We start from the raw sequence: 22,457 nt of genomic DNA, 5'->3' as shown, positions 1-22,457 counted from the left end.
CTGTGTCACTGTCAGTGGCTTCTGTTTGTTTGGTTATGTCAAGCAATCAAGCCACCGGTTCAAGGCAAAACTTGCAGATTCCACCTCAAAGCAGCTTTCAATCTTGGTCGCACATCCCTGAGACATCTGTCAAGGTGTAGCAGCTTGTCCGTGTAAAATAGAAACTGGATGTGAACAAGCAGTTCATTTCTCGTGTACATCTAAAAGAGGTCCTTGCATTTGACAGCTTCTGTCTATACCTTTAACTGGATATTCACTTTGTCCTACTTGAACTGCATAAACACAGTACTAGCTGCGACACCATATGGATCGACTTTGTTTTGTCAGGTGATGTCTTATGGAAGATGTGAGCAACAGACACCATGGCAAGGAGCAATAGACTGATTGGTTGACAACACCTCGGTCTTCATGTTCAAATAAACTACACGGTACTGAAGAGCATTTAGTACGTCCAAAAGTTTAAATTTGTTTAATTTGCACTGAAGTCCAAGTACAGTTTCATCTTGTGCGCTTTAAAAGCGCTGTCACACAAAGAAAAAAGTAACTCTCTCTGTTGTTGCATGTAACGTGTACATGTGTTACATCTATTTACAGCCTTCTATAGTCGTCAGTGGGCGATGTTACCCTGCTTCACTTCTCATCAGTTTCGGTGTCAAAACTCTCCATTAGGTACTTTCCTAGGTGTGAACAGAGGATGTTCTCAGCAAATGGTTGCTTCTGCAAATACATATGAACAGCACTTGAAGAGTTTGCATAAGTGTCTGAATGAAAATTATTTTTCACTAATGTTTGTTTTAGAATGGACGTGTCATAGCACACTTTCATATTCAAAGACATGTTCAATATCCACATTGCAAACATTTACATTTGCTTTTGTGGGCACATTTTTCAAAAATCTCCCCTTTGAAATCACAGCGTGAAGGGCATACCTTATCTCTTGCAAACATGTAGAGAGCCATCCCCAATGCATGCGCAGTTGGGTCATCCAGGCTAGGCAACCATGCTGTGGGAAGATAACCTTCGTTAGAGAGCACAGCCTAGTGACATAATCTAGATCAACATGGTATGCACATTACATGCTGTTTGCTTATGAGTAGCATGATTTCAGGTATTCTAATAACTATTCAAAGCTTATGTTCTGAACCTGAACATGGCAATAATCCCTCTGCAGCATTGCATAGGACCAACACAGTTCAACTCGTGTGGGAAACAAAGCTCACATCAGATCTCTTATTGGAAAAAGGGGAGCTCCCTGCCCCGTACAGAATTCTCTTTTTTCTTCGCTGAACTAAGTTGTCTACAACAGGGGTGCTCTTACAGTTAAACTCAGAAAACCTAAGAAGAAGAAGAAGAAAAAAAAAAAGAAAGTTATCTGAAATACAAAAGCATGCAGCAAGTAAATAGCTCACGTGTGATGTTGTTGATTAGCCATATACATTCTTTCCTGAGATGCGAGTATGGGGAGAGCAGGCATGCACGGAGAACATCAATCTTGAGCAACCCAACAGCCACTTGCTCTCCCACCTTAGGGCTTGCAGCAGCCATCGCAGCCAGGCATCTTTGCATTGCGGTAAGGAACTGTTGTGTTCAATAAAAGATATACAGTTCACAAGCAGTAAACACTTCCTCCTCCAAAGAGTGATTAAAAGACAACAAAAGTCTTTATGTAGACGCTTATGATTTTAGCCGAGTAACGTACCATAATGTCATCCGCAGATGTGCAATCTAATTCTGGATAGAAGTCCAGTATTGCCTGGCAAATACTTGCTGAGAGTTCCTCACTAACCTTCAAATCCTCAACCCTATATTAGAAAGTTGACAACAATAAGTAGTTTCAGGTACAGGGTGCCCACAGTTGAAAAAAAGAAAAAGGCATGTTCATGAGTCACAGTCTGATTGCACACAAAGAACAAGATAAGATAGTGAAGTGATATGTCATGCACCATAGCAATGCACCGCAGCGCAAAAAAAAATTGTTTTGGACAGTCTTGAGATGAAAGCAAAAACTTTGAAATGTACGGTAGCACATTAAATTTGCATAGTACACGGTTATTGATAACATTTACATACCACCAATGGGTAAAGTGAGCCCACTGTGAGCATTGCTTTTTTTTTATTGACTCAGAAAGTGGTGAAGGAAAAGGAGGATATTGTATAGATTTGTACACATATGGGCCTCCTGCCTCAGAACTACATGAACTAGAAAGCAGATCATTACAATCTAGGCATTGGTGAGGTTTAAGTGTGGTGTTCCTCCTAATTGAATACCTACATGCAATAATGGTACAAGTGCAATGCAATGCAATGCAATCTAAATACAACTTGTAGCATTATTGCCCGGAAGTCTTCAATTGTGCATTCAACCTCTGCAATTTATACGTGCAATCAGAACTACTAATACATTCAGCTTGACTGACAAAATAGTTATGCAAGACATAAGAGGCTTGCCATGCTCATTACGTGACAACCAAAGTGACACTGAATAACAGCTGTTTGAAAAGAGCTCCGCACCTTGCATACACGTTGAAAAGAATTTGACACGGTTCCAACAGAAAGCCCGCTTTTATAACCAGTAGCAAGTTTTCCAGAAGCTCTGTCTCCTCGATGTGTCTGCAAGCAAACGTGCATTAGTAACACACAGCTTCTATTCCGATTACCACGTTTCCCGCGCATTTCTTTGCACACTGTGCTATTTGAAGGAGACCGATTGTTTGGTTTCTAGAAGTGGGTCTTTGCCGGCACACACAAATAAAAAAAAATCAAGGCCCTGCGGTACGCCGGTCTATCACACACGCAGTATGCTAGAAATGTGAACAATTATCGTATTCACCCCGCAGCAGCCGGCATGACGCAAAACCCCGTATTTTGTGGCATGTCATAAAGTCTGAGGTGAATTTTGCTTTGGTGAAAACTGATAAAGTAGCAAGCACCACAGAATGTTCCTTCCAGAGAGGATTATCCCCAGGAATGGCTGTGTGTGACTCATGCCACTCACTCACCGATTAAGGTCGACAGCCGCAGCGACATTTCACCCTTTCAAGTTCAGTGCTTGCACAAGAAGTAATGGAGGTGGACGGCAGAGACAGCTCTCGCGACAATCAACGATGCCAGTATTAGAAACATCGGCTATAGATGGTGAGCAGACACGTGGGAAACAACGGGGACGATCTCACACCCGAAGTTACTCTATCGGATTTAAGCTCAATGTTCTGAAAAGACGAAGAAGCCGAAGGTAAGATCAGTGCTGCTGCAAGGGTGTTTGGAATTGCTTGTCAAAGTGTGGAAGACTAGGTCAAATGTCAAGACCAGTTAAAGGCTCGCAGCCAACAACACTTTTATTCGGAAGAGAAGGAACCTGCCATCCAGCAAAAAAAAACCAAAAGAAGCAAGGCAAGTTTCCAGAGATGAAGGAGGAATTGTCAGCCTGGATACTGCTCCAACGAAACAATTGCTTTTCAGTGGGGAAAAAATTAACCTCGAATTTTGCAGCGTGCCGCTGAAGACCAGCTTTCGGAAGCCTCAGACATGGACTAAAACTAAAGCGGGGGAAAACAGTATTGCTCCTAGTGCAAAATGAGAGAGAAGCATAGTGGCGACAGTACAGACACACAAACACTGTTTTAGCTTACACTGGATAGTCTTAGATGGCCAAAAGCCTCTGGAGAATAGCCGTGGGTACAACTAATGCACTACTGGTACACTAAGCAGGCACTTCATTGCTCTGCATTCACTAATATGTGAACAGTTCTTGAAGGAACAGGTGTCCTTCAAATTTTGTGCCAGGACTCGTGTCAGATTATGTATATTACAGACGTTGAAACTTGGCATTACAGCGAGGAATGTTGTTTCTTTCACATGACAGGCAAACATGTAGCAATGGTGAACAGCAACATTATCTTCCGACTATCACTGTCATTAACATTCTTTTCTATTGTGAGGTCAGCAGGGTAGCTGTCCGTTGGATGTATTGTGTACATCGAATGAAATGCTTAAAATTTTGTTGCATAGATAGCTTGTGGATGGAAGAGAATCAAACTGAATTTACCGAACACTACTCTGTTTAATCATTTTCAAATGGTAACTAATAAAGGGAAGAAGTGGTGTTGTGCTTCCTTGTTAATACATATTTCCATATGGTTATACCAGTATTGGGTCGGCCATATGCTTTTAATTCACCAGTGTGAGTGTCTCAATCTTTTGTACGCTGATGAGCACCTATAATGTAACGAGACAAGTGACTTCGAAATTGGTGCACAAAGCCTTTTCCCCCAAAACTTCTGGCCAAAGTTGGGGGTCGTTCGCATAAATGCAGCACTCTGAAGCATTGCCAGTAGAGCCACGGTCAAATGGTGTGCGAAATACAATACTTGGGTTGCAGTATGGGTGCCATTGAGGACACATTGCACAAATGTGGCATACAACTACTGACATACCTCGAGCATCTTCTATCGTAATCTATCTGCACTATCAGTGTAATATGTTACATAGCTTGATACACATACTATATGCCTCTTTCCCCCTGTCTAAGGAAATCAAGAGGAGAGCGACTAACAAGAAATTGTCACACCTTTCACCGGTCACCTTTGCACAGAGTCAGCCTTTGCAAAATGACATTGCTTTCGTTAAAAAAAATGCTTCAAAGCCCACACAACCCTGTCATGTAACTAGCTCACTGGAAGCAAATCCTTTATCCACAGTAATTACTAGTTTACAGAGACATTCACGTCAAAGCGTAAACCTATTTGCTTCAAGTAAGCAGATTTCATACTCTCTTCCAGGGATCTTACAAATAATTTGAATTATTTTGTTTACTGTCGGATTGTAGCAACTAAACGATTTAGAGCAACTAATGATTGCGTTACCTTGAAGAAATAGCAGCACTGAAGGTATAACACTCGATGGAAATCAGGCACGAGTGTACAACAAACTCATATGGACTCTGAAATAAATAACAGTGGCATTGTAGTAATAATTGAATTAGCCTGTCATTTGGATGTTTGGTGTATGTAGATAAGTGACCACTTGCAAAAGTCTAGGTAATGGAGTTTCACTTCGAAACAAACGATAGTTTCTGTGAGTGATTTAAAATAGCTTGAATAATTTCAAATTAAAAATTCATGGCATTGCTAAGCAAGCTAGCACTGTTGTGTGAGTAATCTGCTAGCTTGCAGTGGGGAAAAAAAAGGAAAAAGTTGCATACCTTCAAAGACATTGAGTGCATTAAATATTTGACCACCACTGTGTGGTTTGAAGCAAATATCAAATGGATCATTATAGACAAAAGTACTTTAAGCTCAGATACAATTTGTAACGATTAAACAGCATGCTGCAATAGCTGCCCGTAAAACAGGAAAACATTGTTACACTTTTTTATTGTCTTAGAATTACCCCAAGTTTCTCAATCATAAATAATTTTAGGGATCTTTTTAAAGGCAATCATTTTATCAGTAACCTGAATATTCCAATGAGCCTGTAGTAATTTTGGAAACATGCGACTAACAGCGACTACACACTGCAGAGCTGCATAGTGTAGGACACTTTGCAAACACAGTGCATGTGTGCTGTTTCAAGTGAAGTAATTCAGTGGCTCTACTATGCATGCCATTGGCAATGCGCACAACTATTAAAATGAAAAAGATACTAATTAAAATGCAGTGTAAATGACTTAATATCTCCCAGAAAAACTGTCTTAATATTACCAGTCGTATGTATAATATCAACATAAAAAAAACTGTGCGCCCTTAAACAGTGGCATATGTACGATTTAAATACCGGGCATTCGATGTATGGAGTTTCCAACCCTCCGGTTGGAGAACCATAGATTAGCTGAGCTGAAACGGCACATCTGCCATTCCTGTCTAATAACTGAAGTGCAACCAGAAAGCCAGTACTGTTTACAAATATCAGCACTGCCAGTCTGTATACAGCATTGCGGGCGACGTGTGACAGTTCATTTGCCCACTGGCAAGTCACGCTCGCGGATTTGTAAAGTCTAGGTCGCGGACAAGCAAATTTTCCACCACAGAAACCTGGGGGGCTTTAGCCATGGTATTTTGGACTAGCCCACCGTACTTTAGTCACCATAACAGGCTGCATCATTCTATGTTGTGGGGATGCAAAAGGTGGTGTCTTGCTGTGACAAGTGCCTCGATAATGGTGGAAACTGCATAGGAATAAGCAGATACTTGGAGCTCGGTGAAACAAAACATTTTGAAAACACATTTTCGTGTTTTTAATGGCCAATCAGAACTTACTTTCTGGATGCTCCTCGCACATGGCACACGTGACATGCACTACATGGTATTGTTCACAAGATTAACAGCTTCGTTGTGTATCGTGTTACAAGATAGGCTCCAGACCTCACGCAGCTTTGGTGCACCCAGAGGTCTTGGAGATAAACTGCTGAGAAATACAACTAACCTTGAGCACGCTTGCTGTAACGCAGAGGAACCCCATAGCTCCGAGCTGCTCACAGCATCCATTTAATGCGAGGTTTCCAAGGGCTACCGCAGCACAGTCCTGCGTTATAATTTAAGATCTTACAGGGGACCAACCTTAAGGGTACATCACACACATAAAATGGAGCTGGGACTCTTTTGGTTGCCATATGTCTTGACAATCAACATGCAACGTATGCTCTAGCCCTTGCATCTGTGTGTGCTAGGTGAAGCACTCCAGATTCAAAAAAAGAAACGGAAATACTGGCTATTATTTTGGGCTCATGAAGGGGGGGAAAATAAACAATAAAGAATTTCTATGCTGGATTCAAATGGTGTCCCATCTTCGAGGCTGATTATGTATGCAGGCTTCGTTATTCACTCTCCATTACCCTAGGAACAAATCAAAGATAACCTGTAGGATGTTGTAGCTGCCAGCCAAGAACGTAAGCAGGTAGGGGGCTGCAGCACTGCAAACGCGAGGTGCAACTTGGGCGCTAGATGCCAGATTGGCGATACACCCAGTCGCTTGTACCTGTGTAGATGCGTCTGAGCACAGGAAAGCTGACATCAGCATGGAAAAAGCTCCCTCAGACCTGTTTGAAGAGGAAAGCACTCGCCATTGCACTCCCGCTTAGGTAGGAAACTGACAATTTACTTAACAAACTTGTCACAATAGTCATCTCCTAAGGCCAACGTGTTCTTGATGCTCCGCCAGTAGCTGGTGTCTTTGCGCCGGCTTTTCATAGCTTGCAGCAAGCTGCAAAACTATTATGTTCCATGGTTACTTTCACATGTTTACCTCAGAAGAAGACCCATTCACCTCGTCCAGAGTCATTTGCTCTTCATATTCCAGTGCCCGTCTGTCATTAATCCTTCTTTCTCTATCTTCTTTGCGGTTACCTGCAAACAGAAGTACATACTCTGAGATGCAGGCTGTTGTGTAGCTCTTGACTACTCTACTTGTGGGTCGGAAGAATATCGAAATGGGCTCCCTCCCCATGGGGTCTCTGACTCCCTAACAAATCCTAACGCAAATCACACTAAGCTCCTTGCTCACGAGTCATCGACCACTGGCGCTTTTACATCCGGCCAGTGCCAATGGTGTCGGCATTGGCACCTGGTATGCACTTTAAGGAGCAGTTGAATAACTTAATTTTGCCTTTTAAGTCGGCCCGTGATGCAAATTCTTGAATACACACTGTCAGATGTTGCGTGCCACTCCGTAGAAGCAAGATTTCCGACCACAAAGAAGCACGTACCTTGTATAATTCTCCTGAGGTTTTTTCTAATCTCTTCAGCCATGTTGTGCTGTTCTTAACTTTCAACTTCCGCGTTACTCACAGTTCAAATAGTTCAGCAATTCTTTAGGAATCAATGATGTAGCAATTCTTCAAAAAGTTCATCACCGCGTGCATAGCACGCGCCACAAGCTTTTCGCATGATTGTTTGTTTACACCCTGTAGTCTAGTGATATACTCATGACATTTACATATATCAATATTTATTTGCTTAGCTATGCATTAATGTTTTGTCGTGGGCACGTTAGTTACGTAGTTCGATCGTTTCTTCGAACGTGTGATCGATGTAACCACGATGTAGTAGGTCATGGATGTAGTAACGACGTGATCAACATGTCGCTGTTGCGGAAGTCGATACCACGTGGTCGATACTCGAAAGGCTCGAAAGCTGACCCAATGAACGGCAGGTAGGTTACCCAGATTACCATTATTGACATAATACAAACAAAATGCAAAATATATGTATATATTTCAGTTATAGTTCTAAAATATTATTCCAGTGCTCTGTTATATTTTTTTTTTCTTCGTCGACTTAATTTTCCGACCGTAGTTTACCGCAAGAGGGAGAGAGCAACATTTTACCGGAAGTGGTATCGCAGAACATGGCGTTGCTTCCGTTATGGGTAATGACATTTTTCTTTCCTGTTACAAATAAATAAAACTAATTACTAGTGTAATTCTTTTATCAAGCGCCATAATAAGGAGTTTATGTTTTGGCTCACCATGTATTGCATATACTTCTGATCCCACATATGTTTCCAATCGAATACGAGATCTCCATGGAATAATTTCAATATGGAATTCGGTGAAAGTCGCTACATGTAACATTTAATATTGCCATGTTCTCTACTAACAGCATTCTGAAAACGGCTTTTGCTATGTGCTTTGAAAATGCAACGTCGTGTACTGTACTTGGTATTTGTTGTGGCATGCTTCCTGTTGTTTCTGTGATTCTTTTGTCTACCGTCTACTCACCAACACTAACCTTCTACTTTTCTCCAGATATAATCCTAACGACAGCCTACTAGCAACTTATTAAGTCTGGGAATGATTCTTTCCTGAAACGATAATGAATGATTTGTAAGTAGCCTACTATATCCCACCCTCATTTGTCATTTCTGTCTGCATTCAGGCGTCTCTCCTCACAGCGTAGTAGGTTACGTTGCATGTCGCTTGTTTGGAACAGGTGTGCTACTTGGTGTTCTGATCAGTAGAATTTGGTCCTACATTTGTGCTCTAGTAACGAAGCCCTGTCTTTGATGCGCCATACGGTAGACTGTGTAGACTCGGTGTTATAGGGATGCGAGCGTCGAGTCTGATGTGTCCTGTATATACAATTTGTATACAGTCAGTAAAGTTTGACACCGTAGACAGCTTTCGAAAACGCACACGCCCTTCTTGACATTCTGCTCAAAGGCAGCGCTCCAATTATGTGATATTAGGAGAAAGTAGGTCTGCTTTAGATTTTCCATACATTTGAGCAATACTGCTTACATGCCAAGTGGTTGCAAGGGAGTATTGTCGAAACACAGATTCGTGTTATCTGTTTTTTGACATCCCCTTACCCAGCCTTTCATTGTGTCACTTTATGTTGTGTGAATGGAAGAATCAAGTTGATTTCAAACATAATCTGCTCGTGACATACCTTATCCTCTTATGAAATGTGCACTGCTAAGTTAGCACATGAAGAATGTGTTGCTCTTTATTGTGTTGTCATCTGTTCACCTTTGTCAGAGTTCACAACCGTTCATTTCATCACAGTTTACAATAAATCAGAGAATACCAAGAACAGGGCCAAAAAGGGGTAATTGTTGTACTTAATGTTGTGTTCTACTTGAATCATACTGGACAGTAACAGTTTTGTCTGCTGTAGTTGGAGCAGAGCCACCCTAGCAGTGCTTGGGAAAGGTAAAAGGAGAGTGTGTTTGGTCCACACCACTGGTGTTAGAGGGAAGTCTGTAGTCACCCAGGTGCATGGGCTCGGAATGCATGAACGACTGTTGCCCCTTTCGGTTATCAACACCGTCCAATTATGCAAGTTGCGTGCCAGCTGATACTGTGCGCAAGTGGTGCCTTTGCCCTATGAAGTGACACTCGTACGGGAACTATGTTGTGCACCAGCTAGTGACGACGCGAGCAGAATTAAATTGAGTGAGGATAAATCCAATTGTGTGCCGAATTTATTCAATATAGAAGAATAAAGCCGGCAGCGAGCACACTCATGATAATAGTGAGTAACGATGGCTAACCTGACCTGCAGAGTATCCATATAATAAATAAAACACAATCTCTCGCGCTGACTTCCATCCGTGCCTCTCTCGTGTAGACCAAGTTCGCAATATCACTCTTTGTGTGGCGTGGCCCAAATTCTCTCCCCTCTTTATCTTTCCTAAACGTTGGTAGGGTTGCTCTACACCAGCTCCAGCTGATGAAGCTGCATTATTGTTAAGCGTGCTTTGAGCTGTAGCTATATATTTGTTCCTTCATATCCTTCGTGCTAAGTCCCATAGAAACAATAGCAATCTTTCAGTACAGTTGACGAGCTACAGAGCTTTAAGAAATAAGGAACCTGCTGGGACTGTTTTCTTCTTCTGCTTTCTACTTCTTCTCAGTGAGCAATTCCTGGCAGATGCAGTGGTGGATCCAGGGGTGCAGTTGGGGGATCCCCCCCCAAAGCATTAGGTTAAACATTAGCATTCCAGTGCTCTATCCCTCCCACCACAAGCTTTGGCATAGAGCCCCGAAGTGAGGGTTTGGATCCCCTTGTGGGGAGACTTCTCCATTGCATGTTCATCTGGCAGTGACAACTTGGACTTTTATCTCCATGCATGCAGTATATTCTGATCTTCGTTTCATGTTATGCTCTTTGTGTTCTTCATGCGACCCCAGCCATTAGCAACACAATGTAATCTGTTTCCTGAACAGAGTGATATATGTCAGGGTTGATAAGGCTTAGCTAACACAGCTTATCCAAGACCCAATAACTTATTACCTATCACAGCGTCTGATGATTAGCATCAGCACAGCCTGATGCACTGATGCCATTTTGCAGCATCTCACATTCTAATTTGAATTTTTCAATTCAAATTTGCAATTTGAATTAATACCTCGCACTTCAACTAAGTGAACTAAGTTTTGAAGTGCACTTCAAATGCGGGATTTCAAGTATTTATAAGTGGCTATTGCCACGTGGTAAAGGACATCTGGGAAGAGACTGCTGATGGTGCTAGAAGCAACAGCAACAAAGAATTTGACAGTTGACAGTTTGCGCTCTCTCGTGTTCATCTTACTGATGCGCACCAACTACGAACCCACGATGAACTCTACTCAACGAAGAATTAGTTTAAATGTACAATGTGTTCCCCATGAAATCTTAGAAGTTTGTGCCGCTGCTTGTAAAGCAAGGACCTACCGAAGTTCTAGGTACCCAATGAAGCGTACCGGTACCTTTCTCTTGTTTTATTATTCTGCTGATGAAATTGTGCTAATGGTCTGAAAGGCGGTAGCAAGTGTCTGTGGTGTGACCTTGAACCTACACCTCTCTGATTGTCAGTCAGGTGTGCTACTGTTAACACTATGCCGACATCACGCTCCCGTCAACATACCATGTCCTCATTTGTGAAGCCTCAATTTGCTCCTTGGTGTGTGAATGTGAGCGTGCATGGAAGAAAATGTAAGAGTGAATACCGAAAGGAAAGTTAGGTAGCAAGCGAGCTGGTGGTGACGATCCATGACTTGAAAACTCGAGACGAGGTAGGGACGAAAACTGTTTTTGTTTTCGTTTTCGAAAACTGTTTTCGTCCCTACCTCGCCTCGGGTTTTCAAGTGGTAAGAGTGAATGTGTGTCTGTCTTTATGAACCAGGACTTGGTATGTTGATGAGAGTGTGTGTAAGAGTGTGAACTGTGAAATGGCACAAACATGACACTGCTGTTTACAGTTATTTGAGTGAAGAAAGTAACGTATTGGCACCCATATATACAACATTGGCAAGCTCAATAAGCAGTTGGAATGTTTTAGGCGACATGCCTTACATTTCATTTTCCATTATATTTTAAACACATTTTTTAATGTGCTTCTTTTGAAAGACAAATCCTTGCAGAGTACTGGTTGCTTTGTAGGGACTTTGTGATAATTTGTAAACATGATTGTATTAATATAATAGGGCTGTGCGAATAGTAGCTTAAAAAAAACATTGTGAATACGAAGTGAATAATTATATTCCCAGTACAAATGCGAAGCAAATAGTTATAAACCCAAAGGAAATATGAATCGAATACGACGGAAGTAGTTATGTAGCCGAGCTGAACACATATGTGCGTCATACAGAAATGCAACATATATTCATGATAGATTAATACGGATCATTGTATGAAGCAACACACACTTCGTTTTATACTTTATATCTTATGGCATTTTTGGCCTCATGAGTGTAGCTTTGGAACAGTTGGAATATCCATAATTAAACCCTGAGATTGGGGAAAACAACCAAACATGACAAAACCTTCAGATTTTGTCATGTTTTGTTATTTTCTCCAATCTCAGGGTTTAATTATGGACATATGGAGCCACCAGCTCACCTGTTGCTGTTTTTTTTTTTTCTCATCTTCTCTATTAAGTCCTTACCTAATCTCTCTTTTTTGTTTTTTGTTGTTGTTGTTTTTTTTGCGGGGTCGTGACCTTCCAGCGGTAATCACCAAAGGCATAGACAGTGTTGACACACATAGTTGTATTGCTGGGAACGCAAGTGACCCATTCTTACGTGTGTTACACGTGGCGACCTTTGTTCGTCTTCAGTGGAAACGTCACTTGAGGATTTCATAGTGACTGGAATTCGGGGAGAAATCGGGTTTAACCCGAATTGGTCGGGGCTCAGTTCGGGGGGAGGGGGGGGGGGGGAGGAATAACCGGGCGGAATCGGGTTTAACCCGAAAAAGTCACTCCCTACCTATAATATAGGCATCCGCAATATCTCGTAAACTGGTGATATTTACGGACTTTGCCTGCAAAAGCCACTTTGTATCTGCATAGTGGTTTTGTACAGGTAACATTAATTGTCGTGATTAGGGATTGTCGGGAATTGTAACAAATTGTGGGAGTCGGTAACCCCAAGTTTTGCCTGCAACTCTCAATTGCTTTGCTTGATGTTTCTACAACAGCACACGACCCACTGCATACTATGGGCAGTCTTCGACCGTGTCACGTATGCAGCAGCATTACTGGACCACCAAGCAGGCATTCCTCCGGAAATTTGGCCGCAAGGAAGATGACTGTATTATTGCCAGTGACGCAGAGCTGGATGCTAAGCTGGAGCTCTTTGGTGCCATTCAGGACTCCTGCACCAACTTGCTGAGGGTGCTAGAGAACTACCAAGATAGAATTTTGGCGTTGAGCCAAGAAGAAAATGCACTGGGACGATTTCTCAAGGAATGCGGAAAGCAAGACAAGACGCGTGCTGGGAAGATGATGGGAGCAACTGGAAAGAGCATGAGTTACTCTGCCCAGCAGAGGTAATGACTGCTTTTGTTGACGCTTGGGTTGAGGTTGATGTTATGCTTTGTGGGCCGTTTCAGGTTAACCTTGCGTGTGCCCCTTGTACGGCTATATCAAGAAGTGGAAACCTACCAGTTCCGTGCCATAGCCGACACTTTAGCTACTGTGGAAAAGATGGAGCGGGCACGCACTGACTATCGTGGTGCTTTGCTTTGGATGAAAGACATCTCGCAGCAGTTGGATCCAGATACATACAAACAGCTAGAAAAGTTCAGGAAGGTTTGTTTCAAAGCTTTCCTGCAGCTGTTGGAGGAGACGATTAACTGTTTTCGTGTCAACTGATGTGCAGGTCCAGGGGCACGTGAAACGGACAAAGATGAAGTTTGAAAAGCTAAAGTTGGACACACTACAGAAGGTGGACCTGCTTGCAGCATCTCGTTGCAACATGTTCTCTCATGTCCTCGCCGCCTATCAGAATGCTCTGTTGGCATTTTGGGAGAAAACATCTTCCACCATGACGAATGTTGCAGAAAGCTTCAAGGGCTATCAGCATTATGACTTTATCGTAGTGAAGGTAATTATGCTAGTAAATTATAAAGTATTTACAGCACTGTGTGTGTTGCGAAGCATCAGTGTTGTTTAGTCGTGAATGAAAGTGTTTCAGAGGTCATTGTGTGTTTCCAGTAGAGGTGTGGAAATCTGACATGCTATCCTCAGACTTTAGTGCTGAAACTACAAAAGTGTTACCTAGTACAGTTTTTGATGTGCGCAAGAGACATCCATAACTGGTTCTGTTATTTGTGTTGTTAATCTTGTAATTCTTACATTCTAATTGTAATGTATATCTGCAGGAACTACAGGAACCCAGCAGAAAGCTTGCAGAAGAAATGGGGAACGGTGAAGACAAACCTAGCAAAGAAGATGGTGACAAAGACAGGCGAGTAACATTTGAATCTGCACATGTTGCAAATGACAATATGGTACTCAGACACGATCATTCAGGTATTCCCTCTTTTTGTAATATACCCACTGTATATACATTGTATTAACCCACTTTACTGCATTACCTTTCCCAGGTTCCCAATGTATTTGCTTCAATTTCAATCGTGTCCAAGTGTACGAAGCGCAGTGAGAAGTATTGTTGTGTAATGCGACTAGGTGATCATTTAAAGTGAAACAAGGTATCTGAGCCCTCTTAAATGCAGAAAGGGCATATGATGCTAGCATATGTCACTTTACAACAGCCGACAACCCACTGATGGGTTAAGGTTATAACGATGCTTTGCAAACAGCAGTGATTCCTAAGCTGTGCCACCCAGCGGCCCATATAAATACAGATGACCTCGTCGCGACCCACCACCCCCAGTCCCCTTGTCACGACGCTGCACGTCCTCAGATCTCAGCGCACGAACGTTAGCCAAAACGACAGACTGACATGTTATTGGAGCTGCATCCAGAACAAGTTCTGCTGCCAAAACGCAGAACGGTGAATCGCAGTAGCGGACGAATTCTGACTCTTAATTGAAAGAGGGAGAGGAGGCAATGTGCAGGCTTTCTCTGTCTAGGTGGTGTTGCCAGTGCGCGGTGCACCGTGAAGGCAGGGCGTCCGATAGACACAGATGCTATGGCCTTTAGTGGGAGTGAGTGGGCCTTCCGACATAGATGGTTGGCCCTCATGCACAAGTGAAAGAAGGCGTGAAAGTGAGACTGTGTGACGTATCAACGGCGTCGCGTACCCCGCACGCAGGCGCATTTATAGGACACCTCGGGGTTGAGACCCACAGTTTGGGAACCACTGACCAAAAGTTTCACTAAAAATCAGCTATGCTGTAGCTGTCACAGTTGCATTCTGTCACCCATTTAGACTTACACCTGTTTGTGGGATTCTAAGGCACAACAGTGTGGGGCACATTAAAATGTAGCGTTGCGCTCCATGAAAGAAATTTTATTAAGTGCATGTTAAACGGTGGCAAAGCCGGGGGGGTTCAATCCCTCCCCCCCCCCCCGAAATCGTACCTTTGGTAGTGCGTTTAAGAGAGGGGAAATCCTCCTATCCCATGTAAAGTTCCCATAGACCCCCCCCCCCCCCCCCCCCCCCCCCAAATATTTTTCTGGCGACGGAGCTGATGTTAAAAAAATAGAGTTATTAATGATGTGTGCCGCCTCACTACAGGATGCTCTTCTTTGACTCTGAATATCGTGATGATGATAGCAAGAGAGACCCCAAGGCTCGTGACAAAAAGAAAAAACGAAAAGAGAAACAGCAGAGACGCAGCAATGACAGTTGCACTGGCAGCAAAGGAGCCACAGCTGACATTCAGAAACCTGACAACAGGTCGCAGGGAAGCGTGGATGACGTGCCACTTCTCAATTTGGATGAACCTTCGGAAGGTCATGCAGCACCACCACCTCAGGCTTCAGCTGGCAGTGCCCTTCCGTTACCACCCACCCCGGATACTAGTAAGACCCAATGTGAGTGGTGCTATTGATGGTTTTATTGTTGCCACTTATGCCTGCATCATTACCTCCTGCATACTCCCACATGAAACCCATAACCTTACTTTCTGGCATGTGTGCGTTCTCAAACAGTATGGCTGGCAGACGATAGATCTGCATGCTCAGTTATGCTTTGGATATGAATCTCTGTGACTTAGGAGATGTTTCCAGTGCACAAAACAGTGCATCGAAGTGGTTTCATGTCTGAATGCAAGTGGAACAATAAGTTTTTATACTCACCATACTTTGTTTCACATTCTTACCTCGATGCATGTAAACAAATAGGCACAGTGTAAATGCACATAAATCATGTCAATCATGTATTTGCTCGCATAATCTGCACCCTTTTTTTTTTTTTTTTACCCAAGGACATAGTGCCATAGCGAGGTATGTTAATTATGTGAGGCAAAAAATTGCATCTCAGCACTCAGCGCCAACTACCATTTCTAAACATTCGAGTTTAGCAGTCACCTCAACATGCTGCCGATGCTTTGTCAGTAATCTTATCTTCTGATTTTCAGTGTTTTCACTAGATTTCTTGGCCGGCAGTGCCCTTTTCCTCCTCTACGCTGTGTGAATTAAATGACATCTTCTCCTTGTTCACCGAGAGATGTCATTTAATTCTTAAAAAATAGGTGTCATTACATCAGAATTTGAAGCCACCTGGGATGTACTCCTAAAGATTTTTGCCACACACTACAGCAGTCTGCATTCGTGCCATGCATATAATTAAGCTAATTTCGTTGATTAAACCTGAAAAATCGCAAAGGTACCATTTTTCTTCGTAAATTCGAAAGCTTGGTGGTGAACACACTCAGTGCACTCACTATGAAGCGTCTTTAATATGTTGTTACTTTTAAAGATACTGTGCCTAAAAGTTGCATCTATTTGCATGGCTGATCTTATTTTCATTACATTTATCTCCCGTTTTCTGTGATATGTCACTGCCCTCCATGTCCACATCTGTCTCCCTCCCTTATTCCGTTGGAATGAAATCACCACATGCGTATTTTTTTTTAACCTTGGCCAAGCAGAGCCTCTGCATGTGAGCTATAACTTTTATGTTGAAGATGAGAGCAGCAGAAAGGAAGGAGATGAGAGCAGCCAAAATTGTGCAGGGAAGCCCGACCTGCTAACCCACAACCCTGAAGTGAGTGACATGGAAAAAGATGACATGACACTGCTCACAGAGATCCTAAACTCGACGGAGGCCACCTTCGTATCGGCAGTCCCACCTCCATCTGAGGGGAGCTTTACGCAGCAGTGGCAGTCGGCGTTTGGAGATTTGACCCCAAGTCCGCAGAAAACTGCAACCTTTGCCAGCCTGCCTCGCTCGGAGGAGCCCCCACCAACTCCGTTGTCCGAAGGGTCTACCCAGTTCCTTCCCTCGCACTTGCTGGATCTGGAGTGTGGCCTCGCTGGACTTCAGTTAGATGGGCAATGTAGGTCCTTCTATACATCATCTCCCTGCCCACAGTCAGTGAAAGGTGTGCTATGCTTACTTTGGTTTGTTACGCTGCTTTAGGTAAGAAGTGTAATGTCAAACCCCAATAGTGCTTTTGTGGGCAGTAGAAAAAAGCTTTATTGTCCAAGAATCCAGCAGCGTATACTAGGGAACTGTATTTCATGATCATTCATGGGTACTGTGAAAGTATAAATTTTCACAAATTTTGCGATGGAATTTCTCTCTCTTTTTTTGTGCAATATATAGGTAGTGAGGATGAAAAAGTATACGCTCTGGAATTCGATATGAGCTCCACAAAGACTTACTTGATGACTGTTATTCTCACATATTTGTTCTTGTCAAACATTTCCATAATTTCTTGCTTGTCACCTGTATTTACGTACTAGCTTTGTAGCGTTCGGAAGCCCATGGATGCAGTCTATGTCTGTGCAGTCTATCCGGAAACCCGAATATTGGATATTCCATTCGAGAACTCGAATATCTGCACACCCCTAAAAATAAGGGATTCCGTGAAATTCTGTGCCAAACGAAGGATTCCGCGAAATTTCGCAGAATCGCAGAAAACCGACGAGCTTACCGATGACACAGACCTCAGCACTCTGACCTTGGGCAGTTGAGAGCAATAGGAAGGAAACAAAGTTGACAGCAGCTACTGTTTCCATGTTTAGTACTTACACCTGTTCAATGCAAACAAAAGCTCCAACTGACTGATTGCGACAGAATTTTTCCGAAACGCGCTGCTGCAGCAAAATATCCCTGAAATGTGCTTCCACACCAATTCGCAAATTATTTAGACTTTACCACTTTTACTGTAATTCACCACTTTTACAGTATTCTTCTAAGCGCATTTGGCCGAGGTGGGGAACACCAGCCCGTCTGGCTATCCTTAATTAGATTGGCAGACTGCAGCCATCTCCTGTACCCCAATCTCTATTGGGAAGAATGTGCTTTTGAAAACAACCTGGCACCGTTGACAGTTTGCAATAACGCGCATTCTAGTATGTCAGTGGAGTCTAAGTGTAGGAGTTCTTCATACCTAGCACACATGGACATGGTGCTGCCACCCACTCCAGTGACAGAATTGATGAAGCCTGTCACTACAGCAGCTCTCACACCTCAGCATCATCGCCCGTCATCGTTAGCAGCGACGCCTTCACCTTCAGTGCCAGTCCCGAGAAAGGTTGGCACATCTTCCTGTCTCTTTTGCTTTTATGGTTTCTACATTGCTGTACACCACGCAAAGTGCAATAGCATATTTGCATGCAAGAGGCCCGACTTTTCTAGGTGAAACTCAGTAGTGCGTGCTATAGTCGAGCCCGTTTATTACGATAACTCCGATGTCACGATCAAATTGCTGGTTCCCGTCAGCTCACCGGTTGAGCCCATATAAACGGGACATCGATATATAGTGATCACGTATAGCGATCTGAATTCTCTTGTCGGCAGGTAAAACGCGTGAAAATCGAGAAGCAAGATTGCACTTTTTCATTGACTACAAATTACGTTGGCATTTTCAAGAGCCTTAGCCTCTGTGAGCATTAAAGTGAAAAGGTGGTGCCTGCATCCGCACATGACTGCAGGGGACTAGATGCATGCGTTGCGGGGGGCGCGTCTTTGAAGGGGCTCGCAAGAAATAGAGGAGGTTGTTCCCTCTCCGCATCGTTCTCTCGCCCTAAAGGTTTTTCCTGGTTTGCTGCGTGCTACAATGGCGTCTACAGTTCCGGGATGCATTTTGACGGGCTCGACCCTAAGTTGCACATGCTCGACAGATTTTGTACTGGTGCAAAAAACCTCATTGCAAAGTACTGCAACCACCAGCTGGGCTGTCTAAGGCTTTATCTGGGTTTTCCGCAGACGAATTCCAGACGAATGTCGGCAAAGTTCCCCCTGAAGTCCGCCCAGGATGCATACTAACCCCTCTCTCCCCCACTCCTACCTGCTGTCCTCTTTCCATCTGTCCACACCTGTACGCCGTTCATAGCCACAGTTGCTTTGCGACGCTAACGCGGAACTTAAAAAAAAAGTACCATGGCTTCCAAAATGCAAGTTTACATACAGTTGCGTGTCGCCACCCAAACACGTGTCGAACTACGGCACTGCATGACGAGCGATGAACGAAGTCGTCGACATCACAAGGGCGGAGCCTCGCGTGGTGTCTGAGGGTATGTTCTCCTTGGTAAAGCTGTCGAGAAAAAGGCTGCATCGATTAAGAGTTAGATAGAATGCTTTTGCGCTCGCAACAAACGCACGCATGTTCAGCGGCATCCTACTTGTGCCATCTACTTTGTTGATGTGATCCCGACCGGCGATTTCGCGAAAGCCTGTTTTTAATGGTAACTCCGATATAGCAATCGCGTTTCACATTTTCTACAGTACCGTTATAAATGGGCTCAACAGTATTACAAAACAGAAACGAAAGGTCTGGGTGTTTCATGGTGTGTTTTGGGGAACTGAATGTCCTCAGAGTACCCAAAATAGGTTGAAAGAAATCATCTTTTAAAAGTGGAATGACAAAGTGTAGCTCTGAAATGTAACTGCAGTAGCCGCATATGCGAAGTGCTTTCTGTTCTTCACTTACCTTCGTTGTGCAAACAAAGGACATTGTCGGTGGAGTTAACATTGTCACTCCTTGGAAGCCTTGTCGTACTGTGGCCCTCACAATTCGTAATAAACTTAGTGGATGTGCCAGGGACAACAGAAAATGAGTACATAATAACTTATCTGGTGCCCTGTTACAGCATATGTTATTGTGCCTTGCCCCGTACACCAGGGTTAAGTGAGGCAGGCCGACATGCAGTAACACACGCAATAACGTTTTCTGATGAAGCCAGAAATGTGGTTGTAAGGTTGCCGTTACATACCTCATAAACGTTTATCTGTTTGTTTTGCACATTAAGTTTGTACAAAGTATCTGTTAAGCGTTTCAGTGAAGTGGCAAATCAGAATATCTGCTAAGTGAAAATTATCCACCACCGTATGAATTTTATGAGGAGTTCAATTTTAACTCTGTTGGCTTGTGTAAATCCTCTCTTTTATAGACACAGGATAAGAAAGATATGTCAGCTTGGTTCAGCTTGTTTGCTGACCTGGACCCCTTGGCCAATCCTGATGCCATTGGCAAAAAGTCCACTGAGGAAGACAGGAACTGTTAGGCTGAACGAAGAGGTTGGAGTTCTGCTGAAGCAAGAGGTACAAAAGGTTTAGGCATTTGGGGCAAAACTGTGGCCCTTGTCAAAATTTCCGATGGTGTCTATTAAAGCCATTTTGAGCAAATTGCCTAGCATCTGTCATCACAGCCCCTGGAAAATACATTGTGGTCTTGAAGTGAACTTGTCTTTTCTTTTGGTTGCATTAATCTTTCGAAGAAGTTGTATGCTGTAAGATGTCTTGCAAAGTTAATATGCGATTTTTACAGATTGCTGGTGAATGTGTGTACTTGAATGGATGGAACGTGTAATGACGGTGCATTGACTAATTAGCGACGTCACTGTGAGAAAGGTTTTTTGGTAACTTGTTGAAAAAGTTATCTGTTAGCCCCTATTTATAAAATTTGTTTCGATGCAAAGGGTTCCCAATTTTAGAGAAATCTCACTATTTAGTTTTCTGAAATATGTTTTATTGTCTCCGGAAAGTGTAATGCATTTAGACATATCACATGGTGCATGTGATTTTGAATTGCACTGCAGGTATGATTCCACAAATATATTATATGCCATCTTTTTATAGTGTAAGAACAGACAAGTCTCATGTTTATTTTTGTCAGCTTTAATACTTTACAAAAGAATGGAAGGCGGCTGTGTATCCTCTTCATGAAGCGTTACTCCACAGCTGTTGCCTCTAGTCTTTGCAGTCTAGTCAGTCAGAGATCTGCTCTTTTATACCCTGAAGTCATTTTGTTTGTGAAGACCTTTGTTGTTGCATTTGTTATTGACCAAGTAAAGGCTCATCTTGTTTCGTTTGGGGTGCTCTTGGTGTCAACTGTTTTGAGTACAAGAAACGTTTGCTTTCTTTTATTGCTGCACAGTATAGTCCGAAATTCAGTTCTGATGTATCGGATGAAAGCCGCGCCCGTATAGCAGCCAGAGGTCCAGCTTGTAGTCCTGTCGATCTGTGATCCTGTTGATTTTGCTTGATCTGTGCATTGCAACATTAGCTGCTATATTAGGGCCCTTGTAATTGTTTATGAACACCTGTTTGTGCCAGAAAAGATTGTGCATGAAAAGAAAGAGAATGAAAAGGCAGCAAACAGTAGGTTCTCTGAAACTGGTGTGCTGTCGCAACCTGTGGGAGCTCTGGTAATGTCTCCAAGTATTGACAGAGAAGACAGTTGCAATCTCTGAATAGAGTATGTACATTTTTGTGTATCAGAACTTTCTCGAGTGTGTGTGTGTGTGCTTCTCAGCATTGGAACTTTCACAAAATTTCTTAAATGTGAGAAAAGATAGACCATACTGGGGGTGGCCCCTAAGTGCCACTGCTGGTCTCGTCTTGGATGAAGCTCGTGGAGGATGCTTTAAAGTGCCAGGTTCTTAACCTCATGATGTCGTCCTCTGGTGTGTGTAATAAACTTATAGAAAGTGTTACAAAAAGTGGACGATGACTATGTGGACAGGGGTTTCTTCATCCTTTCCGTTTTTGTGTGTTACCTGTCATTCAAGAATGTCGTCAGCCACTGATCTGAAGTGGTTGATCCACTGATCGCTTCCACAGAAAGTACTGAAGTCAATGGAACACAAACATCTTACTATTAATGCTGAAATGTTAGAAGAAAAATGTAGTCTCTCCAGTCTAGTCACCTACATATTGCATGGTGTTGGTTCTCCCCGAGTGCTTTGTCAGTCAGAAGCATTTTTATTTGTGTAACCTTAATTTCTTATACATGTCTAAATAAAGTGCTTTTAAAAAGCCTGTTTTCTGTACTATGCAACACGACTAAGACTTAGACTGGGTAGTCTTAGTTCGTAGTGTGTTCGCCCTCTGATCCCAAGATTGTGGGTTCAAACCCGGCCGAGGACGCCTGCAACTTGCTGGCAGGGCACAAGTTGATTTGAAATGTCGTCTTCCGCAAGGGACGTTAAACACTGTGTCCCGTTTGCTGAGCTATCGGCGTGCATAAAAGAACCCTTAGGTGGGCAAAATTAATCCACAGACCGGCCACCATGGTGTCACTCATGATCACAGTTGCCTTGCAACGTAAAGTCACAAATTATTATTGTTACTAGACTTAGCCAGAACAAGAATGAATGGTGTGCAATCATGGTCTGGC

General features: G+C 43.0%; 2 protein-coding genes across 9 annotated transcripts; one reads left to right on the top strand and one right to left on the bottom strand.

Moving 5' to 3' along the window:
• Positions 1–450: 450 nt before the first annotated feature.
• Positions 451–8,110, bottom strand: LOC135377494 (uncharacterized). Of its 2 annotated transcripts, XM_064609934.1 has the most exons (11): positions 7,700–8,110; positions 7,261–7,340; positions 7,096–7,205; positions 6,853–7,033; positions 6,421–6,519; positions 4,863–4,939; positions 2,512–2,610; positions 1,700–1,802; positions 1,410–1,578; positions 930–1,003; positions 451–717 (listed from the first exon to the last, which is right to left on the bottom strand). In XM_064609934.1, the coding sequence occupies exons 1-11, from the start codon at positions 7,740–7,742 to the stop codon at positions 631–633; spliced, it is 1,122 nt and encodes a 373-aa protein (XP_064466004.1). In that variant the 5' UTR covers positions 7,743–8,110; the 3' UTR covers positions 451–630. The 2 variants fall into 2 exon arrangements, with proteins under 2 accessions (XP_064466004.1, XP_064466005.1); XM_064609935.1 differs by lacking the exon at positions 7,700–8,110 and having other exon boundaries at positions 7,089–7,205.
• A 199-nt stretch (positions 8,111–8,309) lies between these two features.
• LOC135377493 (islet cell autoantigen 1-like) lies at positions 8,310–20,520 on the top strand. 7 transcript variants are annotated; one of them, XM_064609931.1, is made up of 10 exons: positions 8,310–8,361; positions 8,741–8,818; positions 12,897–13,247; positions 13,311–13,509; positions 13,580–13,804; positions 14,082–14,167; positions 15,404–15,702; positions 16,845–17,213; positions 18,232–18,371; positions 20,230–20,520. In XM_064609931.1, exons 2-10 carry the CDS (start codon positions 8,808–8,810, stop codon positions 20,341–20,343), a joined length of 1,794 nt encoding a protein of 597 aa, XP_064466001.1. In that variant the 5' UTR covers positions 8,310–8,361; positions 8,741–8,807; the 3' UTR covers positions 20,344–20,520. The 7 variants fall into 7 exon arrangements, with proteins under 7 accessions (XP_064466001.1, XP_064466000.1, XP_064465997.1 ...); XM_064609930.1 differs by having other exon boundaries at positions 16,797–17,168; XM_064609927.1 differs by having other exon boundaries at positions 16,797–17,213.
• Positions 20,521–22,457: the final 1,937 nt, after the last annotated feature.

This window comes from Ornithodoros turicata, chromosome 1, assembly GCF_037126465.1.
Source record: "Ornithodoros turicata isolate Travis chromosome 1, ASM3712646v1, whole genome shotgun sequence".
Lineage (NCBI taxonomy): Eukaryota > Metazoa > Arthropoda > Arachnida > Ixodida > Argasidae > Ornithodoros > Ornithodoros turicata.
The sequence above is the reverse complement of the archived record's forward strand: the minus strand, read 5'-3'. Positions and strand labels throughout refer to the sequence as shown.

Bases quoted from the DNA above. Each gene is read 5' to 3' on its own strand.
- LOC135377494 (XM_064609934.1), bottom strand. From the start codon at position 7,742: ATGGCTGAAGAGATTAGAAAAAACCTCAGGAGAATTATACAAG. The intron at 7,034-7,095 runs GTAAATTGTCAG...CTCTTCAAACAG, and splicing joins TATTGTGACAAGTTTGTTAA to GTCTGAGGGAGCTTTTTCCA. The intron at 4,940-6,420 runs GTTAGTTGTATT...TATTTATTTCAG, and splicing joins TTACAGCAAGCGTGCTCAAG to AGTCCATATGAGTTTGTTGT.
- LOC135377493 (XM_064609927.1), top strand. The intron at 15,703-16,796 runs GTGAGTGGTGCT...TTTATGTTGAAG, and splicing joins GGATACTAGTAAGACCCAAT to ATGAGAGCAGCAGAAAGGAA. The intron at 18,372-20,229 runs GTTGGCACATCT...TCTCTTTTATAG, and splicing joins CAGTGCCAGTCCCGAGAAAG to ACACAGGATAAGAAAGATAT.